This window comes from Cebidichthys violaceus, unplaced genomic scaffold (assembly GCF_023349555.1).
Source record: "Cebidichthys violaceus isolate CVI_PGR_0920_01 unplaced genomic scaffold, fCebVio1.0.p SCAF_3, whole genome shotgun sequence".
Lineage (NCBI taxonomy): Eukaryota > Metazoa > Chordata > Actinopteri > Perciformes > Stichaeidae > Cebidichthys > Cebidichthys violaceus.
In genome coordinates this window covers 11,873,976-11,896,252 of record NW_027176483.1, presented here as the reverse complement: position 1 = coordinate 11,896,252, position 22,277 = coordinate 11,873,976, and the positions used below count along the sequence as shown (strand labels likewise).

Sequence of the window (22,277 nt, the reverse complement as noted above, 5' to 3'; positions counted from 1 at the left end):
GCACAAATATATGACATTCCCCTCAGTGTCTATCGTACTTTGAGTTTGGTATTAATTCAAAAATGTATGCATGGTTAAAGATGCTGACATGCAGAGATCAGAATTTAGCTCAAAGCTTCAGCCTCACAGCTCTGCTAGCATGACTGTACACTAGTCTTGTTTATTAACAATGTTCATTAACAGCTAGATACAAGATTATCTCACTTAGAAATTGAGTTTTTGCAGTTTGGAAAAGTTAAGGGGTTGACCATAAAAGAACAGTGAGATCCCAAGGCAGAAACTAGGGAGAGAGACAAACAAACTGACACTATTGTACAAGGCTGTTAATGTTAATCCAGATCAAACCTGAGCTTGGCCTGTCCTCCAGTTGTACAATGTACTGTAATGACAACCCTGTGAAAGATAGCAAAGTTTCTGGCACAATTTCACCTTCTTCCAAGGTGCATTGAGAAGGGAAAAACAGGTTGTTTGTAATGTGTTTCATGATAACCCTGATAAAGTCCACAAGCCGAAACGGCCACAAGCCAAAACAGGTTTGTCTTACAATGAAGTTGTTCTATAAAAGTGTTGCTGGAGTTTTGACCTCCTAGCCCTGTGGAGGAAAGCATTGTCTTTAAATAAACCCACCTGTCTGACACACTGACTTTCTTTTAACAGCAAAGTTACCAAAGCCTCACAGAAACTCCACTCAGGGATGTGTTTTTAATGAATTGATGCATTTAGAATTGATGGCGTTAAACTTTATTTCTAGCTGAATCTCCATCTGTTTGACTGTGCAAGTAAGAACATATAACAAAGGCCATGTTAGATCTGTGCATGAGCAAAGACTGGATGAGATGCTTTTAGTATATGTCATTCTGTGCTATTACTAAGTGTGTCGATGGCCATGTGTCTGCTGTCGGCAATGATTCCATTCTTGATCAACAGTCCCATCCCTTTGGCCTCCAGTCCTGGGCTCTGTTCCAGACCTGTCTCCACCTCCTCTGCACTGGCTGTCAGTGGCTAAATATACACCAGCTATATACACACATACACAATAACACAAAATAGTGATCACAAAGTTATTACGCACCATGTTCATCATGTGCAAAAATAGCAAGTCTCGTCACTGCATGAAGTATTAAATCATATGTTTTCGATATATAAGTTGTGTCCATCAAATACTCAATGATGACGCTTGCTTTCACCTGACATTGATGGTGTTTAGACTACTTCAGTGATTCAGGCTAGAGGTTTACCTCTGAATCAATAGCTCCAATAAAGTACAATCATTTTATGAATAGTCTAAAAACATGTTGGACTTGGAGCCATAGCGTGAGGAAAATATATTTGGTGCCTTGTTATCTACTAAAGACGCATTTCCACCAAGCACTCCAATTCAGTTCAGTTCGTTACACCTCTCAAGGGTTCTTTTTGCATTTCCATCAGAAAAAGTTGTGGATAGTACTTGGCACTTTTTTTAGTATCACCTCAGTCGAGGTTCCAAGCTTGAAGGAGTAGTTAACATACTGCAGACCACTGGTTGGTCAGAGAGAATCTTCAATAATGCGACATGGAACATCTTTGTTTCTTATTGATAATTAAATTCAGTGACACCTACACTGCAAATACATTCAAGGTGACAATATTCCAAACAAAAACGGAAGGATAAGATTTAAGACTATAATAATGTGCCACCTGAGGAAAAGCAGGCGCAGCCGTTCATATCCATTCTGTAAAGGCCAAATGCAGAGGGCCTTGTCATTAATGTCAGCTAATGTCAATGTAGCATCACATCATGTTAATGTCACACCATTGAGCTAACTGAGATTCATCACTATGCACAAATCTAGACCATCTTTAAAAATGAGTTTAATTTGCTAAATGTATATACTTTCACTGCAAATGTATGCAGAAACACACGTACAGAGGTGCGTGAATCATATGGATATTGATTACAGTTATCTCCATGATGTTGTATATGATATGATACATACATGTATAAGCAACAGTCAATACTTTATACATCATGCGTCATGCTCTAGCAATTTATTAACATTAATGGAGAATACAGGATATTTCAATATACCCTTATCCCTGACACACTGACTGTAAATAAACATGCACATGCAAATACACACACACACATACACACACCTAAGAGAGCAGACCGACAGGGTTGTTAAAAATTCATGACAGAGCTTTGACGAAGCTCCTCTTCCCTCTGGGAGATATGGGGGAGGGGGAGAAGGGGTGTATGGAGAAAGAAACTAATTACCCTTCTCTTTTTTCACTACTTTCTCCATATCCCTTTCTATCTCTCTCTTTGTCAAACATGTATACAGGGAGAGGTTATTAGGCTACCCAAAGAAAGCAAAGCCACAATCAAATCCACTCTAAACTACATAACCTTGATTTGATGAGACCACTCCCATAGTGAAAGCTAGCCTCTCTAAACTGGCATAACTGTTCGGTACAGAGACCCTGCGAATTGTCGCCTCTGCCAATTGATTAGAAGAAAGCGTTTCTCATTTGAAAAATACAAATTCAGCACTACAACTGTTTAGTTAATGGCAGCGTTAACACACTCCCCGTAGCGTGATCTAATCGCTCATTAGTCTCCCTCTCACTTATTGTGGTATAGATATCCCAGCTCCACACTATAATGAGTCCACTCTGTCACTGGATGACCACTGGAGACCTGAGGAGAGCCACCGCTCCCCTGCAGCTTTAATGGGGGAAGGAGAGGAGAGACTGGGAATTGGATCTATGGGCGCAGGGTAGTGGAGCGGTTTAAGGAATGAGGTGCTTCAGTGAGAAAAAGGAGCAAAGAGGAAAAGGAATTTAATGAAAATCATGAAATCTTACACGAGGAGGCAAAAATTGCTGATACATATTGGTTATATCTTACTCCCAGTTGAACATGAGAATGGCCTAATGATGACCGCAACAACTGTGTCTATCAATATCCCAACAGCCAAATAGGGCACATAATATAATATTTCTCATTTCATGCACCTTCCGTTGTTCATGCACATTGATGCATGAGATCATTACACTACAGCCTTAGAGAGCATAGAAACAGTCAGAGTTGGCCTCAGTGTTGGATGGTATCGGGCTTGTACCTGCTTGCCCCACAGAGAGATACTTCTGCCCTGCTCTCACCAGTCTTAGTTGTCATTCTGCCAGGGCAGCCCAGCTGCCCACCATGCATTTAGTGAGAAAGCAGAACACAGCTTAAAGGATAGACAGGGAAGATGAGACAGGCTCTGCTAAACCTCACAGAGCCTCCCAGACTCCCTGTGTGTGTGTGTGTGTGTGTGTGTGTGTGTGTGTGTGTGTGTGTGTGTGTGTATGTGCGTGCGTGTGATTGTGTGCATGTGTGTCTTAAGTCTCCACACGCCTGAAATCAATGGGCCATTCAGAGCACACTGCCTTCTCCCCAGACAACAAAGCAATACCCAAAAGAGTAGTAACGGTCTAAAAGATCATTAACACCCACATCCAGTCTCGTCTTTTCCATCCCCGTTTCTGACAACGTGTCCACATTCATGAACGCTGGTTATCTATTCGCCATAATGAGTCCCAACTCAAAGTGATGACAAGAAAGTAACCAATGTGGGAGATGTGAAGGGTCAGTATGAGAAGCAGAAAAGAGAGGAGTCGGAAAATAGAAGAGAAAAAGACATAAATTATGAGTAGATTGATTAATGGAAAGTCCAGTCCAAAGAGAGAAAAATAATACTCTGACTCAGCATGATCACAGTGTTCGTACTTCTCATTAAAATTTAGCTCATGCGAATGAACAGTGGGATGATAAAGAGAGATATATACAAGGGTAGGTGGGGGTTGTTCAGTAAAGAAGGATGGGGGCTTACCCAGCAACACATTAGCTTGTTTCCTGGGAAAAGGTGTGTGTGTGTAAGGAGTAATGAGAGAAAAGTGGGAGATAATAAAAGAGGAGATTTTGGTGGAACAGGAAATGGAAAATAAGGGAGATGTACAGACAAAGTCAAATGGAGGAACAGACGAGACTGGAGGAAGGGTAAGAGAGAGTGATATAAAAGAGCACAAAGTAGTAAAAGGGACAGTTGGAGGGAAACGGAAGACATATGAGAAAGGAGTGAGCATGATAAAGAGAGACAGAGGTCAGAAGAGATAAGGAAAGGTTGATTTCCTATTCCAGTTTGACAGAGAACAGTGACAAAAGGCCAAGAGCTGGACACAGGAAAGATACAGTAGACTGGAGAGAGACAGAAAACATTAGGGTAAATGAGTAAAGGGAAAGAGGGAGTGTGAGACAGAGAGAAAGAGCCGTGCTGCTTCACATGACTTCTCTCAGAGGCCAAACCCTCCGAAGGGAACAGTAAATCTACAGTTGCTTCCAGTCTTATTTCTCTCTTTGGCTCTTTTGCTCTTATCTCAAAGATGTGCATCTCTACTGTCCACTTTAGAAAATATACATTGTGTCCCACCAGATCAGATTTCACAGGAAATCTGCTGGATTTCTGCTGAATATTGATAATCTTCTAATTCAACAGGGAAAACAAGAAAGGGACCACTTATTAAGACAGCATTCTTTATAAAGGCTTTATAAGTGTAACTAATGGATTCATCAGTGGTTAATACCTTGTTTTACTAACGGATTATTTTGATTAGCTGTGAGTTACGCTGTGTCATTGCCAAGATAGCAACCCACTATGAGCTTTACAGCGGCTCTTCAGAAAACTATTGGTGATGTCACGGAGACTATGTCCATATTTTATGCAGTCTGGTTACAATGTATAACTCCTTTACACTGGATGCCCTTTCAGAAAGTGGTATCGAGACAAATTTATTACGGAAGTGAGACTGGTAAAATCTAAATTGCTGCAATTTCCTATGAGCCAAAGGTCAAAAACAAACACATGTGGAAAGGCATGATGGAAATTTAGTGGTAACAGTGTCAAGAGACTAACAATCTCAAACTGGTGAAAGAGAGAGACCACTAATCTCGTCACATCTTGATTACTGTACTTATTACTCACAATAATAATTATGAAATATAGCACAGATCAAATTGAATTGTTGATTATTATTAATTATTATTATTAGATATGAAACAACTGCATGTCTTGACAGTGAAAGGTTGTGTCTGTCTCCAAATCAAGTATTCAAATGTTACCACGAGCATGTTGTCATCCACCAACGCAGCTTGGATTTCTTCTCAATGTATCTATAAGACACTTGTCCCTTGGCCATAAGTCTAGTTAGAATTCCCCATCTGCACTGCTCCCTCTCTCTCTCTCTCTCTCTCTCGTTTTCTCTCTCTCTCTCTCTCTCTCTCTCTCTCTCTCTCTCTCTCTCTCTCTCTCTCTCTCTCTCTCTCTCGTTTTCTCTCTCTTTCCCCCTCTCTCTCTCTCTCTCTCTCTCTGTCTATCACACAGACACACACACACACACACACACACACACACACACACACACACACACACACACACACACACACACACACACACAAACACGAATGCAAACACATGCAGACACCTCTTGACTGTTTAATATGATCAGCGCAGAGCGGAGATGGGAGGTTGAGTAACATCTGCTCTGGAGACTGGAATATCTCTGATCGTATCATAGCCTCTGTTCATTACTGCGTTACGCACACACACATACACACAGACACACACATGAAAACATCATAATATCACATCTTGTGCTCATTATTATAACATTGTGACAGCAGGCACCATATTAATACAAATATGGTCCAACACCTGGGTCCCAAAGACTGTTAAACACATGCACAAATAAAACGGAAGAGAACTGGATAACTGAACTGAACTGCATTACATAAGGAATTTTGAAGATGAGAACACTAAAAAGATAGATCAATTAGAGAATATAGTTTTATATGGTTACAATTTGAAAAGAAACAATTACTGCATCTTGTTTACAATATACATTTCTAATATGAAGTAATTAGAAGAGTTGCCAAAACACGTTTGTTTTTTGAAAGTGTTTGCAAAGTTGCTCGGAGCCGGTTATATTTGACCATATTCTCCTTTAAAGATCCTGCTGTTGGTTTATAAAGCACTGAATGGTTTAGGGCCAAAATACATCTCTGATCTGCTGCTACCCTATGAACCATCCCGACCCCTTAGGTCGTCTGGGACCGGTCTACTTTCTGTTCCCAGAGTCAGAACTAAACATGGAGAAGCAGCGTTTAATTGAACCATATTAATCAATTTCTGCATTATACTATTACTGTATTTTATTTCTTACACTGCTTTTTAGTGATTTAATGTCTGTTTTTAACGTTTCAATCAATGTTCTTAATTGTTTTTAAATCTCCTTTTCTTTTGCATTATGTTTTGATGCTTTTAATGGTTTTATGTGAAGCACTTTGAATTGCCTTGTTGTTGAAATGTGCTATACAAATAAACTTGCCTTGCCTTGTATTGCCTTGCATTCCAGGGTGGTACAAAGAGTAAAATAGACTATTATTGTGATAATACTACTGGATATAAAAAAAACAATATGAGTCTGGATTTGTCATGTCACATTCATGTAAGGCACAGTGTTGGTGATAAAACAGATTGCTTTGCCTTTGAATAGCTTTTTGGTAACTATGACAGTACATAATTTGCAAAGCAAGATCCGGTAAGTCTGAACTCTCAACAGAAAATGTCTAACGAGGCTGAGGAGAGAAAATATTTCAGAAAATTAAATATGATCAAATTGTTAATGTTGTAAGATTTAATTGAGATGAACTGTAACAGTAGGGGATTTAACAGACTAACTTGTATTGAGTCATCCATTAAGGAGAATAACACAAATATGTTTAATGTAATTGGGGATTTCAATGTAGATATTTCAGACAATATTTTTTTATCTCAGACATTTTAAGCAATTTTATAGCGCTAATGATGTCACCCTATCCAGTAAAATGGTGTTAGTTAGGTGTTCCACAATATCATGGCTTTATCACTGTATCTGTACGCCTGATGCAAATGCTATATACCATTGAGATCTATTAATTATTATTAATATTATTATTACAGATCATATATCTGTTGCAATGAATGTGAATGTTGAGACCTCACCTGATTACTGAATATGACAATATCAAAAGGGATAGGGAAAGTAATAATGACAGAATCATGTATGCCAGGCATACTGACCTCTTCTGAATAGTGTGGAAATTGAGAAATGTTGTGTATACTATTAAAGAACATGTAGCTGAACAACAAACAGCAGCAAAAGCCTTGATGTTGAGGGTTGAGGCTGGACAAGTGAGGCATTGGGGCCTTGTTCAGGCTTCAAAATGTACCAGTGCAATGTTAAATCGTGCTCCCCTTGATTTTTATCAAGAGCAGAGAAGTAGATTCTGCTGTTGAGAATTTCAATGGACATTTTAAAATATTTATCATGCAGTGAAAATGAATCATTATCGAGGCAACTGTAACTGACTGAATTCAAAAGTAACCACAAAGAGAACTGAAAATGTACAAATTCGCAGGCAACTATAGATATCATTACTAAAGTCTGGCATCATTTAATAATAGTAATCACTTCATATCTATTTTGAATATGCAGATGCAGATGAGTCAAATGTTCCTTTAGTTCACAAACGACAGCTTTACAGAAGCCCATCATTCCACTGTTTTTCAATGATGAAAGTACCTTACATGCCAGTAATGGCACACACATGCACACACACACACACACACACACACACAAACACACACACAAAATAATTGTCACGGTCTCTGAACATTTGAGACATACTGGTTTTTAACTGCCCGTGGGAAGAATGAACCTATAAGAGTCTATTTATTCTTGGTTAAAGACTCTGGTGTCACTAAAGACACTGACCACTTTTCTCTTTATGGAGAACGTCATGTGAAATATATATATATATATTATATATCTCAGTGGCGGGCGGCCGTGTGTTTTATACCTGGGCCTTCAGTGCTGTCCTACTACAGTTGAACCACCTCCTAACAACCTCATTATCAGCTACGGTTATTATTTGTTTCTAGGGGGGTAACAATACACGCATTCGTATTAAACCGTTCGGTACTAGGCTTATGAACCGAACAATACGTTTGAATAATACTAGTTCATTTGAAAAATGCAGATGCTTAAATTGTGGGAAATATAATGTTTTCGGTGGACTGCGCTCACGTAACAGACAACAGGCTTTTTGACCTCTGAACCTGAAACAATAACAAAAAACAGCTGTGGCTGTGGCACCACACGTGTCTTCAGGGGGGCTAAGCTAGCTAGCTTAGCTGGGAAACAACAGCCCGAACGGATTCAATTGTCCGGACAATAACCCTGCGCATGACGGGGCAACCCCCCCGACGTAACAGACAACGTGCTGCCTGACACGCCAAGTATTAAACATATGATCATGTGTCACACAGACAGGAAGTATTAAACGTATGTTTATGTCACACAGACAGAAAGTATTTATATTAGGGCTGGGCAAGTTAACGAGTTATTATCACGTTAACACATTAATTAATTAACACCGACAATTATTTTATCGCGCATTAACGCAGGTTTTTTTTTATTATTAAGCGGACATTTTTAACACAAGAACCAGGCAGCCGGCGTTTGTGTGGCCTCTCTTCCTTCTCTTTCTGCTGCCTCTTTTGTTTGGAATATGTATAATAAGCATATCATTTAGTTATCGCTACTGAGAATTTAACAAACATAAAAAAAGAGAAAAAAACATGACGTAGATAGGTTAGGTTTAGGGGGAACACCGGCTGAATATCTGTTATCAGAATCATATAACTGTATTTTTAACTTAAGTTATGACGTAAACAACGCTGATCAATATATCATAAGTGTATTTAAAGGTTTCTTTACAGTTTATTGTGAACACTTTGTGACCTCGCTGTGAACTCTGAGGTTTTAAAACTAAAATCAATCTTTTATCCGAAATGATTATTAAATTCATCCTAAAAGATAATCTATAGTATATAGTTTTTATATTATTTCTTTGCACTTCAAATTGATTTGCAACTCTTGTTTTATGTTTAAAAGCAAATATGATGATAAGAGTCTCTGACATCACAGACGGAGATGAGTTTTTATGAACTTATGGTTATTGTGTTTTTCTACTATTTTTCTTTTTACACACACACACACACACACACACACACACACACACACACATACACATACACACACACACACACAGTACTGGGCCACCTGGGTTCTGTAAGTGTTAGTGCTGCTGGTTGAGGTATTACTCTAAGTAATGTTGTAGACTGTCTCATTAGTCACTGGACAGAGCCCTTCACCCCAGGAGATTAGAGGAAATTGCACAGACACACACACACACTACTGTACACACAGGAAGACAGACACACATACACATACACTCACTTCATGCAGATTGTTAAAAAAAGAAGGATAAACCAGACGTGGCTACTGGTTGTTAGCAAGAGAGCGAGGAGGACTGTGGACCTGTGAATACCTTGGTGTGTGAACATGCGTGGATTTCTGTCTTCAGTGTTTTATCAGTTCGCCTTTTGCCATAACAGTTCTGAAGCATCAATAATTAAGTGTTTAATTACAGTGTACATAGACAGCAAGACCAAGAGAGAACAGTCTGTTGATGGGGGAGGGAGAGATGTGTTGTAGAAATTGGATCTAGCCTCCAGCACATCACACTCTTTCACTATGTGGTCAACTGCTTTTGACAAACCTTTTCAGGGTCATCTCTCTCTCTCTCTCTCTCTCTCTCTCTCTCTCTCTCTCTCTCTCTCTCTCTCTCTCTCTCTCCCTCCCTCTCTCTCTCTCTCTCGCCTGTAATCAATTCTAGATGACATACTGTGATTCAAGGAGAGAGCTTCACAATATTGGTGAAGCACTTCAGAGATGGAGAGAAAATGTTGCTAATAGTTTAAAATTCTACCAACTATAGCCGTGAACTGGCAAAGCCAGCTACGGTTAGCAGAAGGCTAAACATTTACTCTTCATCTGTGAAACGCTTCACCAATATTGTGAAGCTCTCTTTTTTTATAAGTCTGTCTTCCTTTTGCAGTGTAAGCCATGCAGCTATTGCCAATGCTGGAATAGTAACTTTCCCTGCAGGATATTCCGCTGTTGAATCAGGTTTTCAATATCTGAAGGGACATGAAAATGCATCTGCATTTGTAGAACAGCCAATAGGAATGCCTTCTCGCTGAAATTACCTGTAATTGGCCAAAGTCTCCCTTCACAAGCTAGATTTTCTAAAGCTTAAAAAGAGAGCCAACATGCAGAAGTCTAGTTTTCTCTCAGACTACTTGAATTATCATTTTCTGAAAGTGACGCCAAAAATAAACTGCCTTCCACAACTTTAAGTTGTAGAAGTAAGCTTTCAAATGACTTCTGCACAGCTCCATACTTGTTTAGGGAAAGTAAACGTTTCTGAGTTAATGTGTATGGGTGTAGGAGTTTGTATGTTGTCATCCCCTACTGACATGACCTGTTTCTTTAATAATGGAAACTAGGTGCCTCTGGAAATGTAGAGTGAGTGCTCTGTGTTGACAGATGTAAGAGTGACTGATCTAAGAGGACACTCAATGGACTTCACGACAGGAAGGTAAAGTAGCTAAGCATATATATATACAGTACCACGTGTGGCCTACAATAAAAATTAATGCATATGTAAATTAAGTTAATAGGTGAAATAATGGAGATATTTGAAACATTTTTGGGCCACCCTACTTATCATTACGGTCCTTAGCATAAAGCCACAATATGCCACAAGTGACAGCTGGTGATTATGATTATTTAGTCAGAAAAGGCAAGTCAGAGAGGGAAAATGGGAATTGGCTCGAGCCACTATAGCCACTATGCGTTACATCCCAGTAGGTGTGTGAGTGTCTGTGTGTGAGTGTTTCCTGTTGAGATGAAGCTCCAGTGTACATTGTAAAACCTTTGATAAAGCAATCTCTCCTAACAGCGTGCAGCCAAGTACTCATTAATAATGCATGTTACACTGTCACACACTTATTTATGGAAGCATGAGTAGACACACATAACGTGCACAGTTGTTTCACACACCTGTTGCTAGGTAAACTGTGGCCCTTCATAGGTCATCCATCATGCAGAGTTAGAGATTAGAGACAGAAAGACATGAGGGTGAGAGAGAGAGGGAGAAAAATGGAAAGGCAAAGGGAGGATACAAGTTTGAAAGTTGACAACTGAGGGAAAGTGACTCAAGTGCCTTGATTTATCAATTATATTGAAATTAAGAGTCACTCCCAACATATCAAAGACACCCAACAAGAAAAGATCTCCCAACTGGAATGAAGATTATCTTCCTGTATTCTGTCTGTTAAACAGCCAAGTTTGAGTTTGATGGTGTTTAGTGACACTGCTATGCGTTGCACCCGAGAAGTCTTAAAAAGACCCCTAAACTAGACTGTTCGTTCTTTCTGTCGCCACTCCATGTATCCATCAAGTTCATGTATTTGCCCTTCTTTCACATCATCCCTTCTTCCATTTATCTCCCCATCCATACATCTCAGGACAGAAAATTCAATATAGTGTGCCTTGAGGTTACACGTAGGTGAGGATGACACACAATGACGCAATAAAATGTGAGAATGATCGATGTCCGGAGGTTGGATGGTCTGTCAGAATCAGGCTAGCTGACCCCCCCACCCACCACCGACCCTTAACACACAAAAACACATGCTCACACACAGAAATACACACACACACAACCCTCACAATCATCTCTCTTCTATAACTGTTTACGCATCTTATGGCACCAGTACTCGGAAAAATGATAAGAACACCAGGGTGTTTACTTAACATACACAAGACAGACACTTGGCAGGAGTTGTGTTTATGGACATTCATAAATACTCTCTCTCCATTACTAATAAGACAACAATGGTGATGCCTTATAAAGGCAGAGTAAGGGGTGCTGGGAACTCTGAATGTAAAAAAAAAAGTTAAAACTCCGTATATAGATGAGAATCTCTGACCCATTTCTAAGTAAAAAATGGTTGAAGAGAGGGAGAGAAAAAGGGAACATCCCCAGGGTCAAAGCTCTCATTATCACATTGGATACTGCAGAAAGATCTCAGTCCTTGCTCTTTATTCTAATGTTTGCATGCTTCACCCCCTGCTGTTATAGCATATACAAACTATAATATATCATCCGTAAAATACCACAAGAGACTACCTCACCACTGAAATGTTAGTGTGCTTTTACAAAATAATCACAACATTCAGATAATAGCTTGTTACAAAGTAATGGCCTCCAGAATTGAGAAGGTTGTTGACTGATTTCTTCCTAATTTTTGTTTCCCTCAAAAGAAGCCTTCAGATATGGAGAAGGGCCAGGGATCCTGTTGCCAAATGATCATTAAAATGTTTTGAATTTGACTTCCTTCATTTAGCAGATAATTTCAACCAAACCCAAAGCAATCACACTTGGAAAACTAGTGTGAGACCTAAGCCAGATAAATAATTGACTAAATAGATAGCAGATGGTGGTGTAACTGCAACGGAATGCTTTATGCGAAAATGTATAATCACAATATTTTAAATCTAAATGTATTGTCTACATAATTTCAAATATAATTATTTTTTATGTATAACTATGGCCTATAGGGGGATAATGTGTAATTTATCCCCTGCCTTTTTGAATGTAGGAGTGTCAAAGATCATTAGATATGCAACAGATATTCAACTCAACATTTAGTATTTGAATACAGCAATGATTAGTACAAAGATGTGGTACATTTGCCTTTGATGTGCATGGTAAAAAAATAAGAAATACTTTAATACTTTGACTAGATTTCAGGATTACTATCTGCCTCCCATCATATCATCACACCAACACTACACTGTCAGACATGTGGTACTGTGGTACTTCTGCAGCTGAAGCCCTCAGGCAGTGTTGTGGGTTCAATCCAGGTCTGTCCATGCACATTTCCATTAGATAGTTTGAACATATATATCTCTTTTCTTAGTTTGCCCTATCCTATCTGTCCAGGAGTCTGGTAGGTGTACCCTTGCTCCACCAAAATTCACATGTAAACTAAATGCACTCAACTTGTTAATTTTAATAAGAATTTGCTATGTAAAGTTATTATATAATTCAATTTGATTTGATTTAATGTCACAAATGTTACCATGTTCAAAAAACGTAGAGTAATACATTGCATCTTTAATGTTTGGTTTTCTTTCTCGGCTGCTTTTTAATACATATTGATAAAATTAACACAGTCCCCAATAGTTGAAACAAATAGTGGACTAAACACATGATTCACCACATACACTTTGGCTATTGAATATACTTATTCAAGTCTACGATGTCTTGACAAGAAGCAGACGGAAAACTTATTTTCGTAGCCCTGGTTAATGGAGCTATCATTCTGTACAGCTTTAAAAACAAAGTAAAATTGCAAACTGACAGTTGGTTCCTCTAAGTGGAGTGAATCGTACCTCCAAGGCAGCAGACCTCTTCCGCAGCAGCTGTTCAATTTTCCTGGCTGCTCTTGCCACCAGCTCCTCTGCGTCGTTTTGCTCCACAGTGTACAGGTGTTGGTTTCTCAGAAAAATCTAGACAGAAAGAGTGAGTAGTAAATGTGTAAAATCACACACATAATTGATGATTTAACAAATTGTCATGTTTTTAAAAATGTATTTGTTTTATTCAACAAAAATGAGACTATAACATATAAACAAGAAATAGTGCATCTTCTTTGATCAATTAATGTATGTTAACACATAGCAGTGTTAAAGAGGCTAAATTCAGAGCATTAATATAGCAGTAAACAAATGTGTTGTTTGTACCTGAGTGAGGCTTTTCCCGGCTGTGGCCGAGTCTGCCAGGGTTACAAGCTCTTTCTGCATCTGTTCAACCCATTCTTTAATCCTATGGGACAAGGCAAAAGCACACAACCAATCTTAATCACATCTCAGATGTAACCAGTTTAGAAGAGAGATCACAAACATTTCCAAGTGCAATTAAACTGTCAACAATCAAGTTGTCTTACATTTATCATCTAACAAGACCACCTGGACGCGTAAAATCAAACATGGCCAAAGAGAATCACTCTGATAGGTCAAGCAAAAATGTCAACCAATCAAATCTCTGGAAGCAAATACAATGCCATCTAATCAAACACGTGCCATTTGGTGTCAACCAATACAAGTACTTTCTGAGAATTCCAAATGATGTCGACCAATCAGATAAGTGTCAGCCAATGTTGTGACTGATGACACTGATTTGAGTGGACAGGCGAGAGGTGGGAGGTGGCCAGGACCGACGTGCTTGTCTTTATAAGAGCTCTGGGGAAATCAGGTCCAGCTTGCTAGTGCCACACACTGGATTATACCGTCCTCTCATCCACCTCCAATCATTTTGTCAACCCACAATAAGCTCACAGCAGGTGTTATAATATACTGACATAGTAAATCACTTGGTGCATCCTGCCTCCACAGCGGCTGTGGATAGAGATAGACGAGAGAAGAATGTCAAAGACCCAAGACATTATGCATTAAGTGACACAGTGACTTGTTATAATTATCGGACACATAGAGGCGCATCTGGTTTGAGAGGCTTGCAGGAACAAAATACTTGTGTGCATGTGGATGCATTAATTCACCATATACACTGCCATGCATGAACACACACACACAGGCACACTGAGACAAAGCCATTCATATTGTATGAGAATGTTAACAGGTTGGCATGGGATACAGATGCTCTCATTGCCATGCATTCACATTGCCATGCTAACACAGACTCCGTTGCGATCCTCCCCAATGGCAAAGAGATACATCATACTCACACCCAGAAAATATTTCTCAAAAAGTGCCATTGCAGTAATGTGATGAGTGTCATGCAAGTTTGTGTGCAAAACATCAATGCTGACAATACAGATGAGGGAGGTGATACAATGAACACAAAGAGAGAAAGGTAGAGAAGATCCACAAGCCAGAAAATATATGGGAAAGATACATCAGAGACAGAAAATCCACAGTGGATGGGTAAAATACTGAGCAAGTACACTTGTGGAAAAAGATGAGAAACTTTGCAAGAGCAGGAATACCAGAGGGGATAACACAGTGTGAAATTGTTTAGGAAAGAGAGCTGGGGATATTAGAGCAGGGTCAGCAATAATTCCGAAGCTATCTCTTAATTCCCAAAATCAGATGGTTTAGGGGTTCACGTCAACACTGTAGACATTGGCTTGGCAGAGCTTTATGGCTATGCGAGATAGATGTCCAGCTATTTTAATGTTTGTTAGTGTGACTTAGAGCCACCAAAGGGTGTTTTGGGTACTTGACTTTCATCTGTAAAGAGGAGCAAAATGGACCAGTGGTACTGGATGCAACCAGGTGATTCACAACCATAAAAGCAGCACAAGATTAGTTCTTAATTCTGTTGATCAGTTCTAAAATACTGGAGAAACAATAGTGGAGAAAATTGTTTGATGTTACAGCATTTTTTAATGAAGTCATCTAGTAGTTCTGGAGCTTTTGATCATATCACATGCTCTTCATCTGCAGATGGAGTGTGCCCAATTATCATGGGCTTGTAGATCAACTTCCCATTATTTCTAATGTATAGTGGCTTAAATAGTGAAGTCCATTAAGGAAAATTATATCTGCTGATTAAGATAATGTGATTTGATCAAAAGCTCCACAATAACTACTAAATAAACCTTGTGGTCAGTGGTCACAGGCTACTTTGTACTACTTATAATTACTCTCTGATAATGCTCATATTTACACTTACATCTATTTTGAGCTATTGTTTCTATTTATTATATTTGTATATAGTATATTATTAACCTTATGCTTACAGTAATCTGTTATTTCACATTTAATTAAAATAAATCTAATTCTTTATAATTATTGATAGCAGTTATATTAGCTACAGTTATGCATGAGATGTTGAGAAACTGCCAGTTCTCTCCTCTTCTCTCCTCATAAATTCTCTTCTCTTGATCCTCATCGCTCCTCTGCTCTGCCTCACCCTTCCTTGTCCCCAAATCTGCAAGCGTCAAACTGATTGTAAGGTATTTTCGTGGACCTTGGACCCCTGAGTTCTCAAAGCCTGCAGTATTGACAAGTCAATTGTGAGTTAGAATTTATGTGTTTGTGTGTGTGTGTGTGTGTGTGTGTGTGTGTGTGTGTGTGTGTGTGTGTGTGTGTGTGTGTATGTGTGTGTGTGTGTGTGTGTGTGTGTGTGTGTGTGTGTATAGGTGTGTGTGTGTGTGTGTGTGTGTGTGTGTGTGTGTGCTTCCAGGGACTTGACATTCAGAGAAGCAGAGGGCCGTCCCTCCAGAGTTTAGCTTCTGTGAATTCTACTGCTACCAGTGCAAATCTCTATAACAAAAACTCTCAGGTGCTGACAAATGGATGAGACAACCCAGGCTGTGGTGCAGTATGTGAGTTCTTCTGCACGTCCAATCTGGATGAGATGGATTTTTTTCCAAAATGTATTTACAATATTTTGGCTCCATGGGAGTGTCTCATTTGCAGAATAACTCATCCCAATTCTCATGATACTGAATCCCTTGTATGTGTATTTGCTTTGTCCATGCGTAAATACCAAATGTGCGCTCACTTGGCTCATGATATACAGTAACTGACCATTAAAAGTAGAATGTTGCGCTACTACTCCCAAAAGTCGTATGCCTGTTGCTTTTTTATGAATATTTGCAGTCAAATCCCCTCGTTTAACTTGCCTTAAACGGTCAAATGTATTATGCATAGGTATGGAAAGTCTCTGAACATTAACTCCTCATCCTTAAATCATGTATTTCCAGCCATCCCTTGAGGTCCCAACCTAGTTTAATGGCGATGCTTCATAAATACCATGAGGTGAGGCCTTTCATCCCGTCATGGTTGATCAGTCAGATCACCACCTGCATGTAATGTATCTTATTTCAGCTCTTTGCATACATATACGTATAAGTAGGTGAATTACAGTTATCATTATTTTATTACCGTCACAGTTTTATCACAAGTATAATGTAAGCTCTTTTCAATTGCTAAGATAACATGGTGGTTCAGTGATGCCTAAACAGTAATAAAGTAATTGTTGTTGAGCTGAAGTAGCACATTTTTTCTGCTCTGGTTGCTTTCTTTGATTACTGCAGCCTCTGGTACAACACTGGGTAATTAAACACACACATACAAACGCACATACAAATGGCAACTGGGTCAGACACTGCCCTACATTGTTTTTCAGACACAGGAAGAGCAAATGAGAGCAAAACAGAAAGAGAGACAGAGAGACAATACAAGAAGGAGAGAGACAGATGTTGTGATGTCATAACTTTGGCACTAGATTAATGAGCTGGCCCATAGTTTGTATTTTGGTGGGCGGCTGGGTTAAACTACAGTCTAATTACACATCATTACAGAGGCAAAGGCAGAAGTCCAGACAGCAAAACAGAATAAGGCATGGAAACACCAACAGCGATGCTCCAAAACAACCCCCGGTGTTCTGCTCACATTCTGTAGCCTATACACTAATATCCAAGAGGCCAATTCAGTCCTTCTACAGCCTAAAATATACCGTGATATACAGGGGAGGGTTTTCGGATCAAGCTCTCAGTACAGCGGAATCGTTTGTCTTTCTTACAACAGTTATCACCTTAGATTTGCAAAGCATGTGGGCTTGTTGGTGATCTGATTCTGAAATATTCCTGGCACGGCCAACATGATTTTTTTGTTACAAACTAAAAAAACAAACTCATTATATGGTATTTGTCCCATTCTTGTTTTTTATTCACTTTGAAATGTTGCTCTTGACATCTATGGTAGTGCATAATGTTTCATCTCCAGAGGAGCTACTCGAACAACAGAGCTATTTAGGATCATAAAGAGATGCATTTGAATGAAGCCACTTCATTTTCATTTCTTTTGGCTCGTTTTGTTTATGTTCTAACACTATCACCATCTGATCATCAGTCACACTCCAAACAAAAACAACTCATCTGAGAGTAATATTACAGCAATTTTAAGGTATAAACCGCTCAAATCCCATTAGTAGTATCTAGCCATGCAGATAGACATGCAGAGTCAGTAACTTAGAAGATGAATTTGGACTCAAGCATTTACTGATTACTTTTATATTTACTTATTTACCTCTGAGGCAAATTTGTGATTTGTGATTTTGGGCTATACAAAATAAATTGAATTGAATTGACTTATATTTGCTTGTTATTTCAACAGTGATGAACAAACTGCCTGGTAGATGATATAGGGTGTAGATTTTCCTCCGCAGTGGATTAAAAAAAAGAGCCCTCCGCAACTTCCTCTTCTTCAAATTGGGATTGAATTTAGCAACGGATCGAAGGCCATTGAAATATAAAGATTATTGAATGGTCACCATCACCATAGCAAACCCAAAGCAGAGTCAGCTTCCAGAGTAATGTGCATTTAGAGTGGATGCTGGAGCCTGTAAGACTTCATGCTACCACATATGGAGAACATGACATTGGGCATGAGCAATGTGGGTGAAATGCACAGTCAAATGTTATTGTTTTTTAAACTGTATAATAGCTTTTGAAACAATTTTGTCTTGCAGACTGATTTTTTGTAAACACAAAGCACTTAATATAATTTGTTTTGAAACAGGTATATATGCTGTCACTAATTGGCTATACCAAAGGGTTGCTATAAAAATGTATATGTTTGCTATGGCAGCCTTATAGCAGTAGCTTGTTGACTTGAATTGGTGACCTTTAATTTCTGTTTTTGAATATCAGCACCAGTGTCTCTGTAACTTTCTGGTGCTGTAGAATTGTATTGTAAAAGCTGGGTAGCAGCACATGGACTTTCTTTGAGGACTCAGATCTTTTGGAGCCAGTAGCCAGATTATTTTTCAGTTTTTTTTACAACAGGGATTCAGAGTTTCATGCTGGATTGCAGTACGGCCTGGCTCAGCAGTGGAACTTAAAATTAAACTTTACATTCAAATCCAAATTTGAACAATGATAATTGGCCAATCTGTGGCACACTTGTTTCAAGCAACTCACAACAAGAACAAGCTCAGACTTGCTAACAGTATCTCTTCTGATTCCTCGCATGTTTTAAATGGAGAATATCAACTTCTGCCCTCTAACAGGTGAATTACAGTCACTCCATTTAAACGCAACAGGCGGAGGAATTATTTCATGCATCAGCCTATCTTGTTGCTAAACTAAAATCAGTGTGCTGATTCTGACTCAAGAATATAAAAGGTGATATTTATTGTATATAATGACTGTTTAAATTTGTTTTGTTTTGTCTATGAAATGTGTCATATGTGTCACAAGGATGCAAAATATTTTTTTGTGTAAACTGACAGTGAAGTTCTATCGTTGTATCATATCACATTGTATTGCATCGTGTGAATTGTTACACTTCGCTGCCACTTGGGATAATGTATCTTAGAACTGTCCTGGTAAAGACACGTAGTTTCTGCATTAATGCACGTAAATAAAGGTTTAGCCCCATCAAAATTATAAACGTAGAACTAAAGTCTGTTATTTTTCCAAAACAGATTGATGGGTCTTAAATCTATTCAAATGCTGTTAAAGTTTGTTATGGTTATAAATGAATTATATGTGAATACACAATTTATATGATCACAAAATGACTGGTGTGCTGTATGCTGTTGGGTGGCTCTTAAAAAGGTGTTCATGAGAACAATCCTGAATGTGAACTGGATTTCAAGATAACTTTGTAGAATTACCCATCAACGCAAAGTAACATTAACAAAACCGGATTTTTCAAATGAATCATAGGATTGTTTGCCATATTTGGACAGCAGCACATTATTGTATTATTACTGGGGAATAAACACCACATTCCGGGCCACAGACAAGGGGCAACTTCTTGTCATGTTACATGAAGGAACAGGACCAGACGAAGCCACTGTAACTCCTCGACAACTTCACAGAGCTCCTCAGCCACAGACATCCAATCTGCTGATTACGGTAAACAAGATTCATCACCGCCTGGAGGCGAGCAATCCGGAGGAAAGCTGAAATACTGTCTACCTTCAAGATGACCAGTGGTGCATGAATGAAACAACCTGTCCATCCCACTCTCACCGAAAGCGCCAACACACCGTGAGTGGCTCATTAGCCTAATAGGCTACTTGTCTCTAAACAACGAGCACTTGAAACGAGTCTGCAGACCAGAACAGCAACTGCTCGAAATGGGATTATAGGGGATATACTTACATGAGCTGTGTCGGAAACTGCGATGCCAAATACCCGTCCTGCCATAATAGGACCAGAAACACCCAAGCTCGTACCCTGCAGGTATCCATTGTAAAAAAAAAAAAGGGGTGGGGGGGAGGTAAATTCCCCGACGCGCGTCAACACTAAATGTGCTCCGCTCCCCTTCGCCGCCGATGAGTGGGAGCGGTGTACGGAAGCAGTGTGAGTGGCGGTCTGTCGCTCCCTCTCAGATTAACGAACCCTGACACATCTAATCTGCTCACCCAGCCATCCGGCGCTCTAACAGGTACTGAAGCTGGATCTCTCTCTCTCTCTCTCTCTCTCTCTCTCTCTCTCTCTCTCTCTCTCTCTCTCTCTCTCTCTCTCTCTCTCTCCCCCCTCACTCTTTCTCACTATCTCTCACTCCCCCCCCTTCTTCTTTTCAATCTAACGGGGGAAATCACATAGACCAATGCTCCTTTTATCTCGTAATTTTACTTTTGTCAGTCTTCAGTGACTTGACCTAATGCAATTTAGACTTTTTCCCAGTTTTGTAGCCTATTAGTTCTAATAGTGGCAATACTAAAACATTACAATGCATATGATATTTCAAAATAAGTATAAATAATATTTGTTTTGGTCCAAAAAGCATCACTCTATGTTTGTTTTCTTCCCTCAAGGTGTACAGCATTCCCTCTTTGGAGCAGCAAATTGTTTTTTTTACCTCCCTAAAGAAACACCTGCTAAAAGGAGGGTCTGACACAGGTACCACACACACAAGTGCACCCACACTGAATACAGATGCAGGTTTGGCTCTTTAAAATGCCCTACAACCTTTCAATTCCCTCAACCTGGAGAGATGGGAGAATTTACTGGCTTTGATAGCACAATCTTTGCCATTCGCTATCAGTCATCCTAGTAGCATGAGTGGCAGCGAGCAAAGAAACTATCCCACATGGGAATCACTGCTAGTGTGACAGATCTATTGATTTCACACATAAAGTGTAAAATCTTATGGGCAAAGTACAGTCAGAGCCCTATAAATCTCAGTACCATCAATCATACCTGCTTTTATAAGATTGGATTTGTAGCTATGTGCTGCCTATCCTAACATGAATGTATAAATATAATATATACAAGCTCCTGTACCACGGCAGGATACCGTATAAAATCACAGTTTTTATCATTCCAAATTAAGAACATCAATACTTTGATTGAATAATTGAATGTTAAAGCGAGAACATAAACCTGCTGTGTGTGTGTGTGTGTGTGTGTGTGTGTGTGTGTGTGTGTGTGTGTGTGTGTGTGTGTGTATGTGTGTGTGTGTGTGTGTGTGTGTGTGTGTGAGTGTGTGTGTGTGTGTGTGTGTGTGTGTGTGTGTGTGGCCTGGAGGGAGGGAAGGGCAGCACAAGCAAGATGCTTGGGGATTTGGTTATCAATCGTTGCTTGGCAACCACACACCATCTCTCGTGTCCTCTTACACTCCCCTCCTCCCTTCCCCCATTTTCTCTCTTTGTCTCTCCCATCCCAACCTCTCCGCTGGCTTTCACTGTACTGCACTGTTGCTGTTCCCCCCTCAGTTTCTCCACTATTCTCATCCCTTCACTCCCTGACACATCAGCCTCTCCACATTCTCACTCGCTACACTTTCCTCACACTCATTTCAACCCTGCAGTGGAAGAGATGCACCTGCTGATGGGATGGAGAAAAGTGAATGGTGAGAACTGACGAGGTGGCGTGGAGTGGAGGAACATAACAGCAAAAGCAGTGTGGAGAGGATGGACGCTTTCTTTGCAGACATCCCCATTCAATAATTTTCTTTCATCCATTCGGAACATCTCACACAACATCCTGAATAGAAAGAGGTGTCAGACTAATGCCCGAACTGCTACACCTCTCCTAATGTATAATCTGAAGTGGATAAAAGACAAGAATAAAAACTAATGGCATCTGCCAGACAGACCCTGATAGACAGAGTATCTCTGTCTGAAGCCTGAGACACCGATATATTCCATACAGTAGGTTGCATGACTGAAATGTCCAACAATCATTATACAATTAATTATTTAAAAACTTGTACAAAGAAAAATTCCGTTTTAACTAATAACCTGGTTTGCC

At 39.5% G+C, this 22,277-nt stretch overlaps 1 protein-coding gene across 2 annotated transcripts in view; it reads right to left on the bottom strand.

Annotated features, from left to right (window-relative positions):
* The window catches only part of LOC137881191 (voltage-dependent calcium channel subunit alpha-2/delta-1), a 59,856-nt gene extending 39,454 nt beyond the window's left edge, over positions 1-20,402 (bottom strand). For both annotated transcript variants that reach the window (XM_068722993.1, XM_068722992.1), the window contains exons 1-3: positions 20,181-20,402; positions 13,783-13,864; positions 13,432-13,548 (exon numbers count right to left, since the gene is read on the bottom strand). In XM_068722993.1, coding sequence (XP_068579094.1) covers positions 13,432-13,548; positions 13,783-13,864; positions 20,181-20,269 — 288 coding nt within the window. In that variant the 5' untranslated portion in view covers positions 20,270-20,402. The remainder of the gene's footprint in view (positions 1-13,431; positions 13,549-13,782; positions 13,865-20,180) is intronic.
* Between the last annotated feature and the right edge of the window lie 1,875 nt (positions 20,403-22,277).